Here is a 21,950-nt window from a genome sequence, read left to right as displayed (position 1 = left end):
GGGTCTTCTTTTGCTAAAATAACAAATAATTCAATACACTCCCTTCAAGGATCAAAAACCAATATATTTGATAACTAATGATGATAAAAAGGCCCACCTGAAAGTAACTTTAAAAACTCGAACAGCTTAAAGTAGCTCACTTTAAGTCAGAAGACATAAAGAAGAACTAATGATGCTCTCACGCAGTCATTTGAATTATTAGCAATTTCCATCTTGAAGAACCTTATCCATTCTTCAAAAACTCCCCGTTCAAATCTTGCCTCCATAAGCCAACCTCGCGCCTCTAGCATCACTGTCCTCTCTCCATCTGCCTCATGCACTCTTACCTTCAGCAACTCCTTGCAGCTGTCAAGCCCAATATCCACAAGAATGCCTTTCACCTTTCTTCGTACCTTCCTGATGTTGTCAAGATTTTCCACAGGAATTTGAAACATTTTTGAATCTTTCCTTAAAAAGAAAGAAAACAAAACTGAGTACCTGTATCTATATCTTTAACAGAGTTCGTAAAACACTAAGAACAGAGTAATTTTCAACAAATTATGCTAGGACAACTACATATCCATATGCCAAAAAATGAAGTTCGACTCTTTCTTACCACCATACACAAAAATCAACTCAAAAATGTATCATACACCTCTGTGTTAAGAGCTTAAACCTTAAATCTCAAAAGAAAACAGGCATAAATCTTCGTGACCTTGGATTTGGCATCGGATCCTTAGATATGACACCAAAAACCACTAACAACTAAAGAAAGAGTTGGACTTCATCAAAATAAAATACTTTTACACCTCAAAGAAAACCATCAAAAAAGTAAAAAGAGAATCCACAAAAATGGGAGGAAACATTTGCAAATCGTATTTCTGAGAAGGAACTTCTATCCAGAACATATTAAGAAAATACCTCATAATTCAATAACTAAAAGACAAAGAACCCAACTTAAAAATGGACAAAAGATCTGAATATTTCTCCAAAGATAATATGCAAATAGCCATTAAGCACAGGAAAAGACGCTAAACAACATCAGCTGTGGAAATGAAACTCAAAACCACAATGAAATATGTAACTTTACACCTACTAAAATGGCTATAATTTTAAACAAAAGAAAAAAGAAAACAAAGACAACAGCGCTGGACAGGATGTGGAGCTACTGGACCTCTCATACCTGGAGGGAATCGTGTAAAATGGTGCAACCAGTTTGGAAAATAGTCTGGCAGTTCCTCAAAAGATTGAATATATAAGTATCACATGAACCATTGATTCCACTCAAGAGAAATTAACAACATGCATCCAAACAAAAACCTGTTCACAAATGTTCACAGCAGCATTATTCATAACAGCCAAAAAGTGGAAACAACCCACATGTCCATCAACTGATGAGTGGATCAATAAAATGTGGTAAATCCATACACTGAAATATTTGGTCATAAAAAGAAATAAAATACTGACACGTGCTATGATGTGGATTAGCCCTGAGGAACACTGTGCTAAGTAAAAGAAGCCAGACATGCAGGACCACATATTCTAAGATTCCATTCTTATCAAGCATCCAGAACAAATTTATAGAGACAGAAAGTAGCATATTAGTTGTCTAGGGCTGAAGAGGAACTCTACGGTGATGGCTAAGGAGCAACACCAATGTTCTAAAAATCAAATGTGACGATGTATGCACAACTCTGTGAATATACTGGAGGACGGTGAATTATTCACTTTAAACAGGTGAATTGTACAGTATGTAAATTACATTTCCATAAAGCTGTTTTTTTTTCATGTTTATTTTTTTATTTTTGAGAGAGAGAATGAGAGGGGTGGGGCGGGGGGGGGGGGGTGGACAAGAGGATCTGAAGCAGGCTCTGTGCTAACAGCAGAGACCAAAACACGGGGCTTGAACTCACAAGCTGACGCTTAACCAACTGAGCCACCCAGGCACCCCTCCATAAAGCTATTTTTAAAATATCTGAAAAGGCATAAAATTAAACTAAACCCTGTGGTACTTGACCAGAATAGGAGGTACAGGTGTGACCTTATTGTTTTTAATATATACTTAAATAAAAAATAAGTACAACCGTAAATGTGTGTGTCTATATTCCATAGCTTTGTCACTAAGATGGCCTAGAAGCAGCTGCACACTCCAGTAGCAGTGAGCACTCCTAAGGCCCAAATCTTACTTTCTAAATAGAACTTTCCATTAAAAAAAGAACCAGGACTCCTTAGAGAAATGGCTGATTCTAGGGCTGGATCATGGAAAAGACAAGATGAGCTGAGATTGTCCTATACCAGAAAATAAGGAAGTTGCTCAAAGAATGAAGAGACATGTCAAAAGGACTCAAAAGAAGCCAGGTTAAAGAAGTTCCCACAACCCAAATATGGGACAATTTGGGCATCCAATAGATTACAACCTGTGCCAATGAATTTTCCAAAGACAACGCGACAATATCTCCCATCCCACGTGCCGTTTTAAAACATGATCTCGACAGGCCTCCTCAAAGGTGGGGCACAGATGCCCTTGGACCTGGGCAGAACTTTTGTGGCTGCCTCAACCAACGAAGTATGGCAGAAGCAATGCCACGTGACTTACCAGACTAGAGCACCAAAATGCCACACACTTCTGCCTGTCTAGGAACCTTCACTCTTGAAATCCAGACACCACATCGTGAGGAAACCTAACTGGCCCACGTGGAGAGACTACATGGAAATGCTCTGACATCAACCACCAGACACGTGAACCAAGACACTTCTAGACACCTGCCTATCATGTCACCTCGGCCTTAGAGTCTTCCCGGATGAGGAATCAAACAAGTCATCTCCCCTGCTCCTGCCTGAACTGTGGATTCAAAGAATTAGAGTTTCAGAAAATGTTTTATTCTATGAAGTTTTGAGGTGCTTTGGTATATAGCAACAGTGACTAAAATATAATCCACCAGAACATAAATTTAAGTCCATGGTGATTTAAACAAATACACTGAAACTCTGATCAGGAATGGGATATGTACATGATTTCCAAGCGGCTCCCTAAACATTACTTAATAATAACCAAGAGTAATTCACAGAAGTCTGGTAGACTTCTTAGCCCAAATTAAGAGACCCTGTACAAAATAGCCTATATTTATCCAGTGCCCAGACCATACAAGGTAGCACTACTCATAACAGCCAAAAGATGGAAACAATTTAAGTGTCCACAGAATGGTAAATGGATAAACAAAACGTGGTACACCCATACAACACAATGCTACTTGGCATTAAAAACTAGGCACTGATGCATGTCACAACAGGAATGAATCTCAAAAACATGCTAAATGAAAGAAGGCAGATGCAAAAGTCCCCACTGTCTGACTCCATTTACGTGAAGTATTTACAAGACAACTCTAGAGATAGAAGGTAGGTAGCTGTCAGCTCGGAGTGGGAACAGGTTATTGGAGTGTGCCAGAAATGTTGTATCATTAGACTGTGGTGATAGTCATACAACTCTATATGAATTATACACTTATAAAAAAAGATCATGAAGAAAAAAAAAAGTTACAGAGAGGGAAGGAGGCAAACGTAAGAAACTCTTAAATACTGAGAACTGAGAAGATGGGGGGGGGGGGGATGGGCATCGAGGAGGGCACCTGTTGGGATGAGCACTGGGTGTTGTATAGAAACCAACTTGACAATAAATTATATAAAAAATAAAAATTAAAAAAATCATGAAGAAAAACTAAAGACCATTTCCCAATGAAACAGTTCCCACTGAAAGATACTAAAAATAAGTAAATACAATGGGCCAGTCTAACTGGATTCTTTTACTAGAAATGTTATTGGAGCTGGCAAGACTTCGTGGGATCTGAGGGTTCCATGGTAATCATGTATTTATTTCCTGACTCAGCTGTACTCTGGATATGCAGGATGCTTCTCTTGTGCTAAACGCATTGGGGGTAATGTGGCATCTTGTTTGGCAACTTACTTTCAAATATTTCAGGGGGAAAAGTTCTTTGTATTACACTTGCAACTTTGTATAAATCTGCAACTATTTCAAAACGCTTTTTGGTGGCGCCTGGGTAGTTCAGTCAGTTAAGCATCAGACTCTTGATTTTGGTTCAGGTCATGATCTCACACAGTTTATAGATCAAGCCCTGCGTCCAGCTCTGCACTCACAGTGCAGAGCCTGCTTGGGATTCTCTCTCCCTCTCTGTCGCTCAAAAATAAATAAATAAACAAACCTAAAAAAAAATAATTTAAAAAAAAGGTTGTTTTTTTTTTAATGTATAATCTATCAAAGCTAAAAAAGTCAAATTCAAGTTAAAGAACACCAGGTAAAATAATGAATGCCAATTTTTTATCAAAATAACTTTTAAAGATTGATAATATCTATTGATAGTGAAAGTAAGTACACAAATCATAATTTCTACATGTTTAGAGGGTAATTTGGCCATATCTCAAGATGTAAAAAAAATTTTTTTAACGTGTTATTCAGCTATTATATTGATTTATTTGAGAGAGAGAGAGAAAGCAGGGGAGGGGCAGAGAGGGAGACACAGAATCCAAAGCAGGTTCCAGGCTCTGAGGTGTCAGCACAGAGCCGGATGCGGGGCTCGAACCCACTGACGGGGACCTAAGCCGAAGTCAGACGCTCAACCAACTGAGCCACCCAGGCGCCCATATAGCCAAAGATTTTAAATGACAATTTCTATGAGTCAGCAATTCCACTTTCACACGCCTCTTGTAACCCCTCCTCCCCCAGCATAAACCTGGTGCCCCTCCAAGTTCACACTTCTTGCACACACCAGGTTGCAATTATCTATTTATATATCCATTTCTCCTACTAGACTGAACTTCTCAGAGTAGGAATCATGTTTTATTTGCATGTCTGGGGCCTATCACTGAGTGTAATATACAGCAAGTGTTCACAGTAAATGAACAAGAAATTAAATAAAACAGGCTAAGAATCATAAGACATGCAAAGGTTCAAAAAGGTTATGGAGGATTAGAGCTGGAGCCCAAGACAGTCTAAGTGAACAGACCAGCATCAAAAACCGACTGAGGTAAAGGAAAAGTCAATGTATTTGGCAAAAGGTAAGTAAAACCAAAAAGGCAGCCTAGAATCAAAGGAGCGGGTTTGGGGGGAAGAGGGGTTAACATGTAAGAGGGAGAGTCTCAGGGTGGGTACAAAGGAAACGCAAAGTTCCTCAGAAGCTATCCTGAAATGAGTTTTCCAAACCCCATTATCTAGGTCAGAAGTGTATCTCAGGCTCCAAAGGAGAGACTGAAGTCATGCAGTACTTTATAACTGAAGGATATTAAGTCACAGGAAATAAAGTAAAATACTAAAATTATTGGAAATGAAATGCACCGAATTGGGTTCTAGCTTTCAGAAGCCTCACCTCACAGAGGAGCTGTCAGGAGCCTCATGATGGTGTCCCTAAAAACTAAACCCAAGGTCACTGTCAAGCCCACACTGGCTCCTATGGCCAGAGCAAGGCTCAACTGAACAGTCATTCGATGCTTTCCACTCAACTCCACCAGACTTGCCTTTGTTTCCCCCCTAGAGTTCCATCACCCTCTCTGCCTTTGGGGCTCTTCTTGCCCAGAGCCAGCTGCTGGTTAGAAGTGTCCAAGATTAAAGCCACCACTCACATGTACCTGAAACAAGGAAGCTAACTTTGTCACTTGCAAAGAAGTATGGCTTTACATAGTAAGCACTGGTCTTACAGGGTTTTCACAAGCACCGTGTACAGGTATTGGTGGCCTTTCAGCAGCACTAGCTTAGGGGCTGGACTACTGTCACAGGCTGCTTCCTGGAGGCTGCTGCAGACTGCTAGCTGGCCCTATAGCTACTTGTTCAAGGCTTGGGAGTAGGGCCAGGAACTGTCAGTCTTCTTCCTTGAATCTGGAGAATAGGCACTTTTTATTTTCAGACAGAGGTGCCCCCATTCCCACACCATTGCTAAGGCGCCCCCCCCCAAAACATGTACATTAAATCCTTCTCCGCCACGAAACAGGAGACTAATGCAGCTGCACTCCTCTATCAGTCTCAGTTCACTGATCACCAAAAATCCCACTGATGTGCACAATAGTATTTCCCAAAGGGGCATGTGTAGGGTTTCCTTTGTTGTTTTTTAGCATCTTGATCATTTAAGAACATTCCATTCTGGAAAAAATAACACTTCAAAAAATAGCCGTTCAGGTAATAGACGAAACTTTTCAAGCCAGAGAACCCTTGTTCTTGTGAAATCTAAGTTCCAAAAGGGTTTCACATGAGAGGCAACACTACACACTAGTCTCACCGGCAAAGACTCTGGAACTGGGGGGCACCTGGTGGCTTAGTCAGGGAAGCCTCCGGCTGGATTTCAGCTCAGGTCACGATCTCACCGTCCATGGGTCTGAGCCCCGCTCGGGCTCTGCGCTGACGGTGTACAGCCCGCGTGGGATTCGCTTGCTCTCCCTCCCTCTGCCCCTCCCCTGCTCACTTGTTCTCCCAAAATAAACAAACAAACATTTAAAAACACACGTATATTCTTTAACTGTACTTCCTGGGTTCAAATCAACTCCACAATTTATAAGCTGTAAAAAATCTGGCAAATTACTTAATCCCAGGGCCTCAGGTGACCGTAAAACAGGAGCGCACAACCTCGGAAGCAGTTGGTGAGGATGAGTGAGTGAATACAAGAAAGGCACAAGCCCTGTGCTTGCTATCATCTAACTTCAAAATCCTAACGAAACGTCCCGGCCACTGGAATGATACAGGACTTGCTTTTCAAGCAACTTAAGAAACACGTAATGCCCGTGCCCTACGTGAGAGCACAATTCGAAGGCCCCCGGCCGCCTCCTCACCGGGACACACTGCCTGGCACAGGGCGGCAGCCAGCGGAGGGCAGGGCAGAAATGCGGCCGCGCACACGCGCATCAAGAGCACACGCGCAGCAGGAGCACGCGCGCATCGAGAGCACACGCGCAGCAGGAGCACACGCGCACAAAGCTCGCAGGTGCCCCGGGGCCGCTCCAGGTGACAGCCTGGCCACAAGTCGGCCTCCGTCTCGCGTAACCAATCAACATCCAGCCACCCCCCCTCGGTCACACAAGTCAACGGGTCCCCCACTCCTGGCCGTCTCGCAAGCGGCACCCCTTCCACTTCCCCGTACAGATCCGTGGCGCCACGCGTGAAGACCAGCGGCTCAGCGGTCCCAGCTCCAACCGAATTATCAAAGTTCGTTCACAAAACCGCCAGTCACGCCTCCATCACTTACCTCGGACCAGAGCGGAGCCTGCTCTCGTCACCTCCACTTTTACTCGCGGTCCCCCCCACCCCCAGCCGTGCGCAGCCCCCATCAGACCTGTGTGGCCCACCGGCCCAGCTCCCGCCGCGGGCGCCTCGTGGCGCCAGGGCCCGGGGCCGCTCGTTCGATTCCATCAGAACCAGCGTTAACCGCATTCTAACAAGCCTTCCACTCAAACGCAGAGAAAACACTTCAAATAGTTAACTATCATCAGGCAACTGCGCACTACTCGAACTGGCAGGTAGCATTTTTGACGTCCCAAAGCCCAACGTTCGCAGGAAACTCGCCAACACCATCTCTGCCGGCGCAGGGAGCGGAGGCACACGGAAAGTTACAATTTTAATGTCAACATCTGCATATCCATCGTCGCCATTCACGTCAACAGCTCCGGAGTGGCTGTCGCGGTCCGGGGCTGCTCCAACGGTCCCTCTCCGCCGGAGGACAAGCGCCCCCGGGCAAACCTCGGGGCGGCCGTGCCCGCCCGGTCGACGTTAGCGGCCGCCCCCGGCTGCTCCGAGAACAGGCTCCGGGGCGAAGCTCGGGGGGCTCGGCGCGGCGGGAGGCGCGCCCCGCGGAGACCGCCCTCACCTCGCCCCGGCCCGCGCGTCCCTCGGCTCGGCTCCGCCCGGCCCGCCCCTCACGCCCCCGCCCCCGCCGCCCGCGCCCGCCCCCCGCCGACCACCCCCGACCCCCACGTGACGCGGAGGGATGACGGGCGCCGTCCGGGCCGCGAACCCCGCGCCCAGAGGACGTCGCGGGATTCGTGAGGCGGCCGCGGGCCGCGGGCTGTGGGCGGGGCGGGGCGGGGCGGGGCCGCGGTCTCGGCCGCCGTCGGGACTTCGCGGGCCTGGGCCGGGCAGGGCCGGGGGCGTCGCCGCGGGGCTGGGCCGGGGTCGTACCTACCGCTGGGCGCCAGGAGCGCCGCCGCGTCCCCCGCCGCCTCTCGCCGCGCCGCCGCGGCCCGCCGGGGCCCCGCGCCCGCGCCCGCCTCCGCCCCGAGCGGCGGGACCCCCGCCTCGGCGCGCGCCCACCCCCGCGCGACCCCGTCCCCTCCTCCCAGCACGGCCAGAAAGAGAAAATGGCGCTCGATTTGCCTCCGGAAGTGACGCGTGCCCTCATTTGCATGCCAATACAGCCAGCCAATGGGAGGAGAGTGTGCCTGGGACCCCTGGACACTGCCCCACAGGACCCTTGGGGCCCCTGCCTAAAGCTGGACTGGAGGCTCAGGAGTGAGAGTGGGGGTCCCCTGTTGGAGCCCCCGCCCCTCCCCCCCTTCCTGCCACAGTGGGCTGGCCTGCCAGCCTCTCACTAGCATCTCTGCAAACTCTCGAGAGAGTTTGAGGAGGTGATGACGTCATTAAAGGAGGGGTGGAGCGAGGGCGGCGTCGACCACGTGACCGGTCACGTGGGCTCACCAGAGCTTTGACTTCATTTGCATGGAATGGGGGTGGAGCTAGTGGCAGTAGCAGGAATGGGTGACCCCGCCCACATCTCAGAGCCAATAGGAAACCGGGCGTGAGGACAATCTTGCCCTGCCATTGGAGAACAGAACTTGGGCTATCAGAACTTCGACAAGTGTGCCCTTGAAATTGACACATCTTGGTGAACTGGCTGGATGGGGTCTCTTGAACTCATCATTCTTTTCTGAGAAAGCTGTCACACTTTTTCTTGAGAATTCTGATTTTTAAGTTAGAGTCACACTATATGTTGTGTAGGGAAGAGGTTAATTGCATACATTTGTAAAAACTCTTAACTGCCCTAAAAGTTCACTTTTGCCCAGATTTTAATTGTGAAGCAATACTATTATATTTCTCAAAACGAGGTAACACGTGAAGTAGGAGCTTTCAAAATAGCTTTGGGTATTCATCCGTTGAGTCAAACTTGCATGGGGGAAGAGAAGGACCACTCCGCCTTCAGGGATCTTGCACTTTAATGAGAGGCCAGGTGTGTATGCAAACACCTCCTTTTACTTATCCAGTCCTTGTCCTATTCCTGCTCCTTAATGACCATTCCACCCCTTTCCCATCTCATTGACCCTCTCCGGGCAACACCTGCCCTTCCTCGACTTCATTTTCAGCAGAAGACCATGTCTCCTTCCAGAACACCAAGACCATCAGACTTTGTCTGCCTCAATCTCCCAGCTGCTACGTGCACACCTATTTCCTCAACAACTACCCCGACCCGGGAGTCAGTTTCACAGGATGTGTCTGCCCCTGTTCACAACCAGTCCGTCACTCCTGGGACCTTGTTTGCCCTGCCCAGCACCTCATGTTCGGCCATTCTCTCCCATAATTTCAGCTTTTTCCCCTTTACCAGTACCTCCTACTCAGTAGAGCCCAGAGACCAAAAACAGCAGGCACTAAATAAATGTCTGAATTCATTTAAAAATTGTGTTAAATTCAGGGCTGATATTACATAACCACAGTTTGCTTCTTTACAGGAATTCCCTGCAGGAATACAAGTCATAATTGAAGAAGTGTTTGTTCCTTACATGTATTAATGAATTATGATTTAATATGATAATGAATCACAGTGGTAAATGGGTATGATATACCTATATATTCCATTGAGAAATCATGAGTGTAATGAACAGTAAAGTTAAAGCTTTCCAGTCCCCCTTGATCTAGATAAAGGTGCTCTAAAGAGAGCATTTTGTCACATTTCTCCCAACATTGCCTGGGCTCCCTTGACTCTGTGTCCTCGTGTTCTCCTGCTGCAACCCTTACCACTGCAGAAACGCCTGGGTCACCCGTGACCTCGCAATTGTCAGACCCAAGAACAGATGTGAGTCCTCACCTTCCATTGGTAATCACTCTCCCTTCCTGAAGCTCTCCTCTCCCTGACAACTCCCAAACGTGCCCTTTTATCATCTCCAAGCTCACGGGCTGTTCTTATGTCTTCATCAGTTTCCCTTCCTCAGCTGATCCTTAAATGTGGCTCTCCAGGACTATGCCCACTTTCATTCATTTTCAACCCATGTTCATTACCCAGGACCTATGTGCCAGGCACTGTAGTAGGCATCAGAAGTCCCACCCCTCTCATTTTATTTCTCTGCATACTCTCCCTTCTTCATCTCCATTGCAGACTCAAATGTCACCACTTCAAATCCCAATCAGTATATCTACCTCTTTCCTAAGCTTCACTTTTTTCTGGCCGCCAATCGGCAGCCCCACTTGGGTCTCCCACAGGCACCTCAGATTTAAAGTGTTCCAAACAGCCCATCAGCCCTCCTCGTAATGACAGTGAGCAGTGTGCTTAACTGTCCTTCACTTTCCCATCTCCAGTTCTCCCGTTTTACATCCTAAACATTCCTCCAACCGGTTCTTTCACTGGCAGCCTTGGAACTCACGTCATTCCTGACGAACACCAACACAAGCACCTACCTTATCTCCAGCTTTGGGTCCTCAGGTATATTCTCTAGTCAGCCATTCTACCAACCTAGCTGAGGAAAGCTGGGCCCTGTCCTCCTCTTCCTGTCTTCATCCTTCCACATCCCCCCCAGCATCAAGCCCAGTGGGGAACAGGGCACACAGCTCCCCATGCTTGACCAGTCCCAGCCCATCTGCTCCCGAAAACACCACACAGTGTTTGTTCACAGAATTCCTTCACTCCCCACTGCCTGAGCTAATTTTCATTCCGTTGCCATCCAAGGCTGAGTTCTGCTGGCCTCTCTTCCAGGAAGATCTCCCTAACCGCAACCACTAGACACAGAAACATCCCAGAATGTGGGAGGCGCTTCTCCTTGGTATTCCAGAACATTCTGTGTGTGTCTGTCACTGCACTCACCGTGTGGTTTTGTCAGCATCTGCTAATGTGTCTCCTTCCCCAGGAGTGCTGACCAACAGGGACCATGCCTTCTTCAGCACTGTATCCCTGATGCCCAGGCTACTTTAGTAAATATAATGTAAATAAATATTATAATAAATATAATAAAACTTCAATAAATGTTGAATAAAAGCTTTCCCCCACTTATTCTTTTTTATTTTTTTAATGTTTATTTATTTTTGAGAGAGAGAGCAGAGTGTGAGCATGGGAGGGGCAGAGAGAGAGGGACACACAGAATCCGAAGCAGGCTCCAGGCTCTGAGCTGTCAGCACAGAGCCTGACGTGGGGCTCGAACTCACAGACAGTGAGATCGTGACCTGAGCTGAAGTTGGACACCCAACCGACTGAGACACCCAGTCGCCCCTCCCCTACTTATTATGAAAAATTTTGAACGTATTGAAAAGTTGAAATAATTTTACAGTGAATACTGTCACTGAGATCTTACACTTAACATTTTGCTCTATTTGTTTTATCACCCAGCCATCCAGACACTTACCTCTTGATCCATCCTTTTTTTTTTATGCATTCAGTGAAAGTTGCTGACATCAGTCCAGGTCACTGCATCCCTACATACCTAAGCATGGATATATAAGGAATGATGTTTAAAACTACAATCAACAGCTTTGATGTTGAAAGGACTGTCCCTCTCTCTCCTGCACAGAAGAAATGAGCAATCTGACCCAGCGTGACTCATCAAGATCATTTTCAAAGACTCAGGAAAATTCACTGCAGAGATGTCAGCCAGTCATTCAAAATCAGAAGCTATACCTGAGGAATTATCTGCGAGGCATGTCACGGCACACACGAGTTTGTTCTGCTTTTTCTTAACCAACTTGGTGTCAGAACAAATACAGGTGATTTGATTTTAGTTGTTCAGTTGGGTTTTTAAAAGTGAAGGTGCTGTGCTGAATCTTTCCTACTCTCACCTCTAGTTCACCCCATAATCAGCATTAGCTTTGTGAGTCCAGCGTAGAGACAGCAATCTGGGTGACCACAGAACAGAGAAGAATCTTAAACTAGTCTGACACGTCAGCCCACAGGTACTTTTGTACAAATTTAAAGGGTGGGAAGCCCTTTGGGCTTCTTGCTGCCCCGAGGGCCCTAGCTTAGAGAGAGAAGTGCTATTATAAGTGCCTTTATATGTAAAGAAGGGGGGGGGGGAGGGAAGCATCCAATCCTCTGGGCAGACCCCAACCCACATCAAGACACAGACGGGTGAACAGAACGGGCTTGATTTCAGCTCCCACCTGCCCACCTCAGCTTGTCCCCATGTAGGGTATGCACACTCTGCAGCTACATCTGGCAGCCGTGACTGATCTATGCACAAAGAGACAAACTATACACGTGCTCATGTACAATAAAATAAATTGCTAAGGTTAACCTAAAACCACTGAAATTCCTACAGGAAAGAGGAACAGTTATTCTTTGTGAACAACTTATGTGTAATCATGCCTTTTTTTTTTTAATTTTTTTTTCAACGTTTATTTATTTTTGGGACAGAGAGAGACAGAGCATGAACGGGGGAGGGGCAGAGAGAGAGGGAGACACAGAATCGGAAACAGGCTCCAGGCTCTGAGCCATCAGCCCAGAGCCTGACGCGGGGCTCGAACTCACGGACCGCGAGATCATGACCTGGCTGAAGTCGGACGCTTAACCGACTGCGCCACCAAGGCGCCCCTAATCATGCCTTTTTTTAAAAAATGTTTATTTATTTTTGAGAGAGGGAGACAGAGTATGGGCGGGGGAGGGGCGGGGGGGGGGGGGGGAGACACGGAATCTGAAGCAGGCTCCGGGCTCAGCACAGAGCCTGATGCAGGACTGGAATTCACAGACCCCAAGATCATGACCTGAGCCAAAGTTGGACACTTAACCAACTGAGCCACCCAGGCACCCTGTAATCATGCCTTTCTTGCCTTTGTTCTACATACACATTTTGTGTGTCTATTGGGTGCTAAAGAGACAGCGATGAGCAAGAAACAACAGCTTAGAATCCAGTGGATAAGATCACTAGTGAACTAGCTACACAGTGAGAGTTTAATTATAAACAGAAGTAAACACTCCTGAAGAATGTAGGCTCTCCACACTTCTGTGATGCAGAAACCTGATCTAGAGTAGAAGTCTTTTTCTTAATTCAAATTAGTTAATGTACAGTGTAATAATGGTTTCAGGAGCAGACAGAATTCAGTGATTCATCACTTACATATAACACCCAGTGCTCATCCCAACAAGAGCCCTCCTTAATGCCCATCACCCATCTAACCCATCCCCCACAGACCTCCCCCTCCAGCAACCCTTAGTTTGTTCTCTGTATTTAAGAGTCTCTTATGGTTTGCCTCTCCCTCTGTTTTTATCTTATTTTTCCTTCCCTTCCCCTATGTTCATCTGTTGTGTTTCATATATATATATGTATATATATATATATATATATATATATATATATATATATGGCACATCTTCTTTATCCATTCATCAGTTGATGGACATTTGGGCTCTTTCCATAATTTGGCTATTGTTGATAGCACTGCTATAAACATTGGGATGCATGTGCCCCTTCGAATCAGCATTTTTGTACCTTTGGATAAATACCCAGTAATGCAATTACTGAGTCATAAGGTAGAAGTTTTTATTTTTTATTTTTTAATAATTTTTTTTACATTTTATTTATTTTTGATAGAGAGAGACAGAGCACAAGTGGGGGAGGGGCAGAGAAAGAGGGAGACACAGAATCCAAAGCAGGCTCCAGGCTCCGAGCTGTCAGCACAGAGCCCGATGTGGGGCTCAAACTCATAAACCGCGAGATCAGGACCGGAGCTGAAGTCGGATGCTTGACTGACTGAGCCACCCAGGCACCCCAGAAGTTGTTTTTTTTTTAATGTTTATTTATTTTTTGAAAGAAAGAGACAGAGCACGAGCTGGGGGAGGAACAAAGAGAGAGGAAGACACAGAATCTGAAGCAGGCTCCAGGCTCTGATCTGTCAGCATAGAGCCTGACGCGGGGCTTGAACTCACAAATTCGAACCAAAGTTGGATGCTCAACTGACTGAGCCACCCAGGTGCCCCATGGGTAGAAGTCTTAAAGAAGCAACAACCTGAAGTCAGAAGTACAGGTAAACATTAGTGGCTCAAAGCAGTGAGAAGAGGTAAGAGGAGGTGACTCCAGGTAGCAGGAGCACCCCTGAAAAGGCCCTGGGACTGGAGGGAGCATGGGGTAGTCAGATTGATCAAAGAGACCAGAATGATGGAAGTGCAGATCACAGGAAGAAAAATACTATGAACGGAGGCTAGAGACCAAGTCATGAAGTCATTTTGGTCTTCTTAAGAAGAAGCCAAGTCAGTGTTTTCAGTAGGCGGGTTGATAGAATTAGATTTGCATTTGAAAAGTATAGCTAGCTATAGCAGAAAGGCACGAGTCGTGATGGAGGAAGGGTGGTCGTAGCAACAAGAGTTAGGAGCTTGTTGGAGTGGCCCAGAAGGAAGATGGTGGTAGTGTGGAGTTGAGATTACAGCAGTAGCTCTGAAGATGAAGAGAAGCAGACAGCTGTAAGAGATATTTGGGAGACGAAGTGAACAAGGCATGATGACAGTTTGGACACTGCTGTGAGTGAAGTATCAGGAAGGATGGCATTGAGCAACTCAACACCAAAGCCCCCAAAGTAATTCAATTAAAAAATGAGGAGAGGATTTGGATAGACATTTCTCCAAAGAAGACATCCAAATGGCCAACAGATACATGAAAAGATGCTCAACATGACTCATCATCAGGGAAATGCAAATTGAAACCACTGTTTTACTCCTGAAGCCAAGACTACCCTGTATGTTAACTAACTTGAATTTGAATATTCCCAAGTTTATTTATTTTTGGGAGAGAGAGAGAGAGAGAGAGAGAGAGATCGTGAGTGGAGGAGGGGCAGAGAGAGAGGAAGACACAGAATCCGATGCAGGCTCCAGGTTCTGAGCCGTCAGCACAGAGACCGACGTGGGGCTCGAACTCATAAACTGCAAGATCATGACCTGAGCCAAAGTTGGACACTCAACCAACTGAGCCACCCAGGCCCCCCCTTAACTAACTTGAATTTAAATTAAACAAACAAACAAACAAACCACAATGAGATATCACCTCACACCCATCGGAATGGCTAGACTCAAAAAGACAAGAAATAATAAATGTTGGTGAGGATGTGGAGAAAAAGGAACCCTTTTTCTATTGGGGGAAATGCAAACTAGTGCAGCCACTGTGGAAACCAGTATGAAGTTCTTCAAAAAATAAAAAATAAAGATGCCATATGATCCAGTAATTCCACTACCGGATATTTACCCAAAGAAAATGATGAATTGAAAAAGGTATATGCACCTCTATGTTTATTTACAATAGCCAACATATGGAAGCAGTCCAAGTGTCCATAGATACATGAATAGATAAAATGTGGCATGTATATATATGTGGCATATATATATATACATATATACACATACATATACATACATACATATGTATGTATATATAATATTATTCAACCATAAAAAAGAATGAGATCTTGCCCTCTATAACAACACGAGTGGACGTAGAGGGTATGCAAAGGGAAATAAGTCAGACAGAAATACATATACTGGGGCGCCTGGGTGGCGCAGTCGGTTAAGCGTCCGACTTCAGCCAGGTCACGATCTCGCGGTTCGTGAGTTCGAGCCCCGCGTCGGGCTCTGGGCTGATGGCTCAGAGCCTGGAGCCTGTTTCCATTCTGTGTCTCCCTCTCTCTCTGCCCCTCCCCCGTTCATGCTCTGTCTCTCTCTGTCCCAAAAATAAATAAACGTTGAAAAAAAAATTTATAAAAAAAAAAAAAGAAATACATATACTATATGATTTCACTTATACATCCAATCCATAAAACAAAACAAATGAACAAACAGACCCTTAAATACAGAGAGCAAACTAATGGCTGCCAGAGGGGAGGGGTATAGGGAAATGAGGAAAATGGATGAAGGGGATCGGAGGCACAGGATTTCAGTTATGAAATGAATAAGTCACAGTAAGAAAAGGTACAGCATAGGGAATGTAGTCAGTGGTAGTGCAGTAGCACAGTGTGGTGACAGGTGGTAGCTATACTTGTGGAGAGCATAGCATAGCATATAGAGACGTCGAATCCCTGTTGTATACCCGAAACTAATGTAACACTGTGTGCCACCTATATTCAAATAGAATAAATAAATGAATAATTTTTTAAAATGCAAAACCTCAAGAAAGAGGAAAAAAGAAAATGATTGTGTTGAGGATGGATAGTGGAAACACTAGAAAAAGAATGAGGGATCACAGATTTGGTCTTGACCACGTTGAGCATGGCTGTTGAGACCTCTAGGTGTTAATATCAAACAGATAGTTGGAAACAAGGTCTGAATCTAAGAAGAGAGCCTGGCATAGAAATATACATTTGAAGTTACCATAATATAGATGATAATTAAGCCCTGAACATGGATGAGAGAGAGGAAAGAATGGAACACAAAGGTTCTAGTATAAAAAAGGTACTAGATGGAGGTTATTTCTTGGAGTCACTTCTACCCTGTGATTCTATATTTTAATACAATAATAAAGTTAAAGTACAAATCACTTTGTAGACAACCACTTTCCTAGGTTTAGTATGACAACAAGATAATGGAAACTTGTAAATTGTATAGTTGGTGTTGGTGTTATTATGTAATTGGCAAAGTATTAGATCCCATACTGATAGAAAAGAATTCTATCATAATAATTCTAGAAGTAATTTCTTCAGAAGAAAATTTTCAGATATGTTCATTTAGATTATCTACATGAACTATTGTAACACTTTGGGAAAGTTTGACAGGGTCAAGCTTGGTGAGGTGTATAACCAGTGTAATTCAGCTTACGATGGTGGGTAAACACAGCCAAGTAATCAATGGGACAATGACCAGTGGAATAATGGTGTAGTCTGGTGCCGATAGGAGGGGCAACTTACCCAGGCAGGCACTGGGGAGAGCTGACCAGGGGAAGTGATGTCTATACTGAGGATGAACCCAGGTGAAGAGAGAAACAGAAGGAGTATTCCAGGTAGAATAAATAGCCTTTCCCAAAGCCAGAAAGGAAAAGAAAGCAAGACACATTACAGAGAATAAAAGGTCAATTTTGTTATCAGCTCAAGAGAGAGGACTGGAAAACCAGAGATACAGAGAGTGAATTTATTCCAAGGGCAATGGGGAGCCATGAAAAGACTTAAAGCAAGAGGGTGACCTAAACAAGTGTGTGCTTTGGGAAGGTCACTCCAGTTTCAACTTTTAGTACCTGTTTGTTTCAGGCAGTTTCATAATCTACATGAATCCAGTTTGTCATGTGGAAATAAATGAAGATCACCCAAGTGAGAACACACAGCAGTTATTTATTCAGATCTTGCTCTAACAAGTGAGTCAGCCACCAACACATGCGTTTGGTAGAGTCTCAGAGGGGGCAGAAGAGGGTGCTCCGATTGGAGGCTGTTGCACAGGAAAGTTGGAGGGGGGCTAACTAGATTTGTCACAGTGTGTGTCTGGGGGCATACGGGTTCAGGGAACACGTTTGGCTTTCTCTTGCTGGTCCTAATTTGGAAGAGGAGAAAACACATAGGGAAGCTGGCAGTCCCTGACCAAGCCCAGATCATTCTGGGCTGATGGCTACAGGGAAGGTTGAAAATGTCCATTTGTATAGTTAGTCTCCTGGTTCTTCTCCCTTTCAGATATTCTGCCACTTGTGAGAGGCTGACCAGTTCATGGGAGGCTGGGGATCCAGATCTTCACAGCTTGGGGACTGTTTGGTGCGTCCACAATCACTCACACGATGATAGGTGGTCTTTCTGTTGCTGCATCATCTGACCTGAGAGCAGCAGCTGCCCAGAAGCATTCAAGATCAGACAGGATGTGACAGATCAGCATCATGACCACTAACAATTCATAGTCTTGTAGGGTGCTTTGGAACTAGGAACCCCATTTGCCCAACCCAGGCAAGAAAAAATATCCCATAGGCCATGATGATTAACCTTAAAGAGACAAATGACTTTTCCTTGAAGCAAAGTATGGTCTGTTCTCCTTTGCCTGTTTCATTGATCCAAGTACAGCAAGAAGCATCAGCAGTGACATAGAATGGGCCTGACAGGCCAGCAGGAACACTAGAGCAAGCCCCATCACCCATCAGCATTTGCACGGATCTGTAGCTCCCCAGGGCAACGGGGACACAGCTTCTCTAGGGTAAACAGCAACTCTCCTTCTCTTTGTAGCGTTCCCACCTTTAGGAACATTGCTCTGGTTGCTGGCATTATAGTGAGTCAGAAATCCATCCAGAAAAAGTGCCTGAATAATCAAGGTAGCCTCATGTTGGAGCTCATGTCTGAGTTAGGGTTTCTAGTGTAGAGGTCTCTAGAATCAGGGCCTCTGTGGACAGACACGCCTCAGAGTACTGTTCCTAAAGTGAATCAGGTGTTAGTCTAATGTGGTAGAACTCCTCCTTAAGGAATGTGGTGAAAACCTCAAGACAAGGGAAGGCAACCTGGCTATGCGTGCACGCGCGACGCTCCTCACCACTCTGTTACACAGACCGCCCATTCAGACTGTATGTTACCATATATGGGAGACAAAGGAGCAAAAATTGTACAAAAGTCTACATCCCACTGAGCTGGGGTCTCAGTTTTTTGGGTGCGAATCCACTGAGCCCGGGCCAACAAGACAAAGTTGCTTCCTGGACAGAAAAGCCTCGCTGTCCCGTCTCTCTGTGTGAGAATCCTGCTACACAGAGGCAAGCAGCACCAACTGTCCTGGCCCCCAAAGTAGTATCCAGCAGGGGCACATGGAGATCCAGGAACAAAGGACTTACCTGTGACACAGGTGGAGACTAAGGCCCTACTTTAGCTGGTTGTGTATTTGGGTCTCTATTTGTCTCTTTCAGGTGGCAGGTATCTTGCTCATTGTTCTATGAGTTATCAAATCAAAATTTAGAATTACCTAGAGTCTGATCAATAGATTTTATTAATTGATTCTTTATCTGGGAGAGAGGGACATGAGCAAAGTCACGGGTTAGGAAGATTTATGATGAGGAATTGGCTCACACAATTAAAGAGGCTGAGAAGTCCCACATTCTGTTGTGCGAGCTGAAAACCCAGAAAGCCAGTGGTGCAGTGCCAATCCGCATCCTGTTGGTATGAATCCTGGTCTAGGACAGGAGAAGACTCCTTCCAGCTCATGCAGCCAGGCAGGAAGAAAAGTGAAGTAATTCCTCCTTCCTTTTGTTCTATTCAACCCCTCAGTGGCTTGGTGGCTTGAATGATGCCCACACACATCGGGGAGAGCAGTCTACTTTACAGAGCACACCAATTCAGATGCTAATCTTATCTGGAAATACACTCACAGACACACACAGAAATAATGCTTGGTCTGGGGACCCCATAATCTTCATACTAAAATTAACCATCACAACGGGACATGGCCAGGAACCAAAGCCTCAAGGGTCTTTTAAATATCTTCAATGAATTTTATCTGGCTGCTACTCTCCATGGGATTTGAATATGTTTTAGTTATTATATGCACATTTTCAGGATCAGTTGAAGTATTTCCTTGCCAAAAAGCTGTAGCCCTTTATAGTTGCTAAAAACTGTTTGATTTTGTGTTTCCAACCAGGGGCATCCCAACTTTTATATCAAGTGATCAAGGCACACACTATTGGAACCATTATGAAAGAACTCAATGAAGTGTCCCTACTTGCTCAAAAACTATCCTGCCTCTGTCATCTGCAACATTCTGGAAATGCTGAAAGAGCCAAAGGCATCCTTAAATTAGCAAAATTTTCAGAAAGTCTGGGCTCCTTTGGCCAAAAGTACCCCACTAGCCCTTACAGCCACATGGTTTACACCCTCAAGTGCACATCAGTTACCCTATGACCTGGTAATGGGGAAGGCCTGTGCATTAAGGGACTTTCCCTCTGAGACTAAACCCGGCCCTGCTGTGCACAGACATGAGAAAATGTTGCAAAGGACTCACGTACTAGCCCCTCCATCACCAGCAGGTGAAGGAGGCCTTGCCACATCATTCCAAATAGCCTCTTCGTGACCTTCAACTCGAAGCTTTTGTCTATTGGAAGAGACATCTGAGAAAACTGCTCTTGAACTTCATTGGAAGACCCCTCACCTTCCAACCCAGGGACAGATGTATCACTAACATCATATCCAGCAGTAAAACTCAAGAGAGTCAGATTTCACAACGTGATTCACGAGTTACAACTAAAGAAGCAATCCAGAATTACACCCAGTTGGAAGACTATTTCCATAAGGGACCTCAAACTTCAGCCCATCTTCAGAAGCAGGCAGTGGACCTGACACCTGCAGAGCAAGCTGATGGCCTCACAGAGTGGAGCTCTTCCACCCACAGCTATAGTAAATGATGGGCTTTGCTGGAAGGTTGAGTTAAAACTCCAGTGGCTTATCTGGATTGTCCCTCCACAAACAGATGATGGGGAGTTTTATAGTTAGGGATGCCAGGGAAGGAGGCTGGTGGAGAGCTTTCTTCAGGTTCCAGAATGCCTGATCAGGCTTCAGCTCCAGGACAAGAGATTCCTCAGGCCCTCCCTGAAAACTTAGCTAATTCGTAAAGAGGTGTCAAAATCTCAGAAGAAAATGGCCTCCATTATCGGTAATATCCAGTTAAACCTGTAAATCCTCCCAAATGCCATTTTGTAAGAGACCTGGGATAAGTTAGGCTGGTCTTTAGTCTACTGGAAGAGTGGATTTTTTTTCCTCCTGAGCTAGGTTATGCCCTAAATAATGGACCATGCTTTTGCAAAATTGTAATTTATCTTTTGAAACTTTATGTCCCTTTTCTGCCAAGGCTGAAAGTGAATGGAGTCCTTTTCACAGGATTTGTTGTTTGAGCAAAGTAGAAAATCATCTACACAGAGTGTCAGAATTGAATCATGAGAGCAATTTAGATCCTTTCAGTCTTGATTGAGGACCTGAGCAAAATAAGAGGAAGGGTCAGTGAGCCCCCAGGGCATAGCCATCCAGGTATACTTTTGTGCTTCCCAGGTAAAGGCAAAAGGCACCACGTGTCTTTATCAAGGGGCCCACCGAAAAGGGCAAAGATCCACCATACTGAGTAAGTGGCTTCAGGAGGAATTGATGGCAAAATGGTATTTGGGTTAGTGGGAAGGGAAAATGACAAATTTGTTGATGCCTAAGGTCTTGAACAAGTTGATATCCTCACCCATTTTGTTCCTTTACTGAAAGAACAGGAAGATATGTGGGCAAGTATGGGGCACAAGAAGGCCATGGGTGAGAGGCCTTCAGCTAGAGGCTTGATCTCTTCCTTTGCTTCTGGCTTCAAGGAATATGGGGGAAGTTCAGATGTTTTAGTAGGATCTAGCTGAACTTTTACAGTATAAATCTCCCATGTCCATGGAGTTTTTACACTTGTCAGGTATAGGATCAAGATCTTTTTATCTAGGGTCTGCATCAAATATCATGGAGAAGGCAGACTCAACTTGATTATGAAGACATGAGTTGTCTGGGATTCAAGGAATCGTCCTTGTGGTGTGCATTTACGGTCTAGTCAATTTTTACAGGAAATGTTTCAAGTATGACTTTGGAGATGTCAATCTACTTTTCTGGCTTTCTTTGGACCCTCAGGTTTATCATGGAAAGATGGATCCTGTACATCCCTTTCCAGGTCAGCCCAATTGGCTTTTGCCATCCAGGATTTGGAATATGAAATTCTGTTGATATAGGTCAGATAACCCTGGGTCACATGGATCCAAAAGAATTCTAAATCCAATGAATAGTTGTTGGCCTTATCTGGTTTCAGAGAAATCCTTAATTATAGTTCTTAATTTGCCTTGGGTCCAAGGGTTAAATTCCA

The 21,950-nt window shown here is 45.2% G+C and overlaps 1 protein-coding gene across 6 annotated transcripts in view; it reads right to left on the bottom strand.

The window, feature by feature from the left end:
• The window catches only part of ADNP2 (ADNP homeobox 2), a 39,211-nt gene extending 23,474 nt beyond the window's left edge, over nt 1-15,737 (bottom strand). Inside the window, exons 1-3 of one of the 6 annotated variants that reach the window (XM_045041319.1) lie at nt 15,684-15,737; nt 9,674-9,679; nt 327-448 (exon numbers count right to left, since the gene is read on the bottom strand). In XM_045041319.1, the coding sequence (XP_044897254.1) occupies nt 327-434 (108 nt within the window). In that variant the 5' untranslated portion in view covers nt 435-448; nt 9,674-9,679; nt 15,684-15,737. The other 5 variants (XM_023242145.2, XM_045041318.1, XM_003995299.6 and 2 more) reach the window with 5 other exon arrangements.
• Nucleotides 15,738-21,950: the final 6,213 nt, after the last annotated feature.

Source organism: Felis catus, chromosome D3 (assembly GCF_018350175.1).
Source record: "Felis catus isolate Fca126 chromosome D3, F.catus_Fca126_mat1.0, whole genome shotgun sequence".
Taxonomy (NCBI): domain Eukaryota; kingdom Metazoa; phylum Chordata; class Mammalia; order Carnivora; family Felidae; genus Felis; species Felis catus.
Note: the sequence above shows the minus strand (reverse complement) of the source record. Positions and strands in the feature narration are given on the sequence as shown.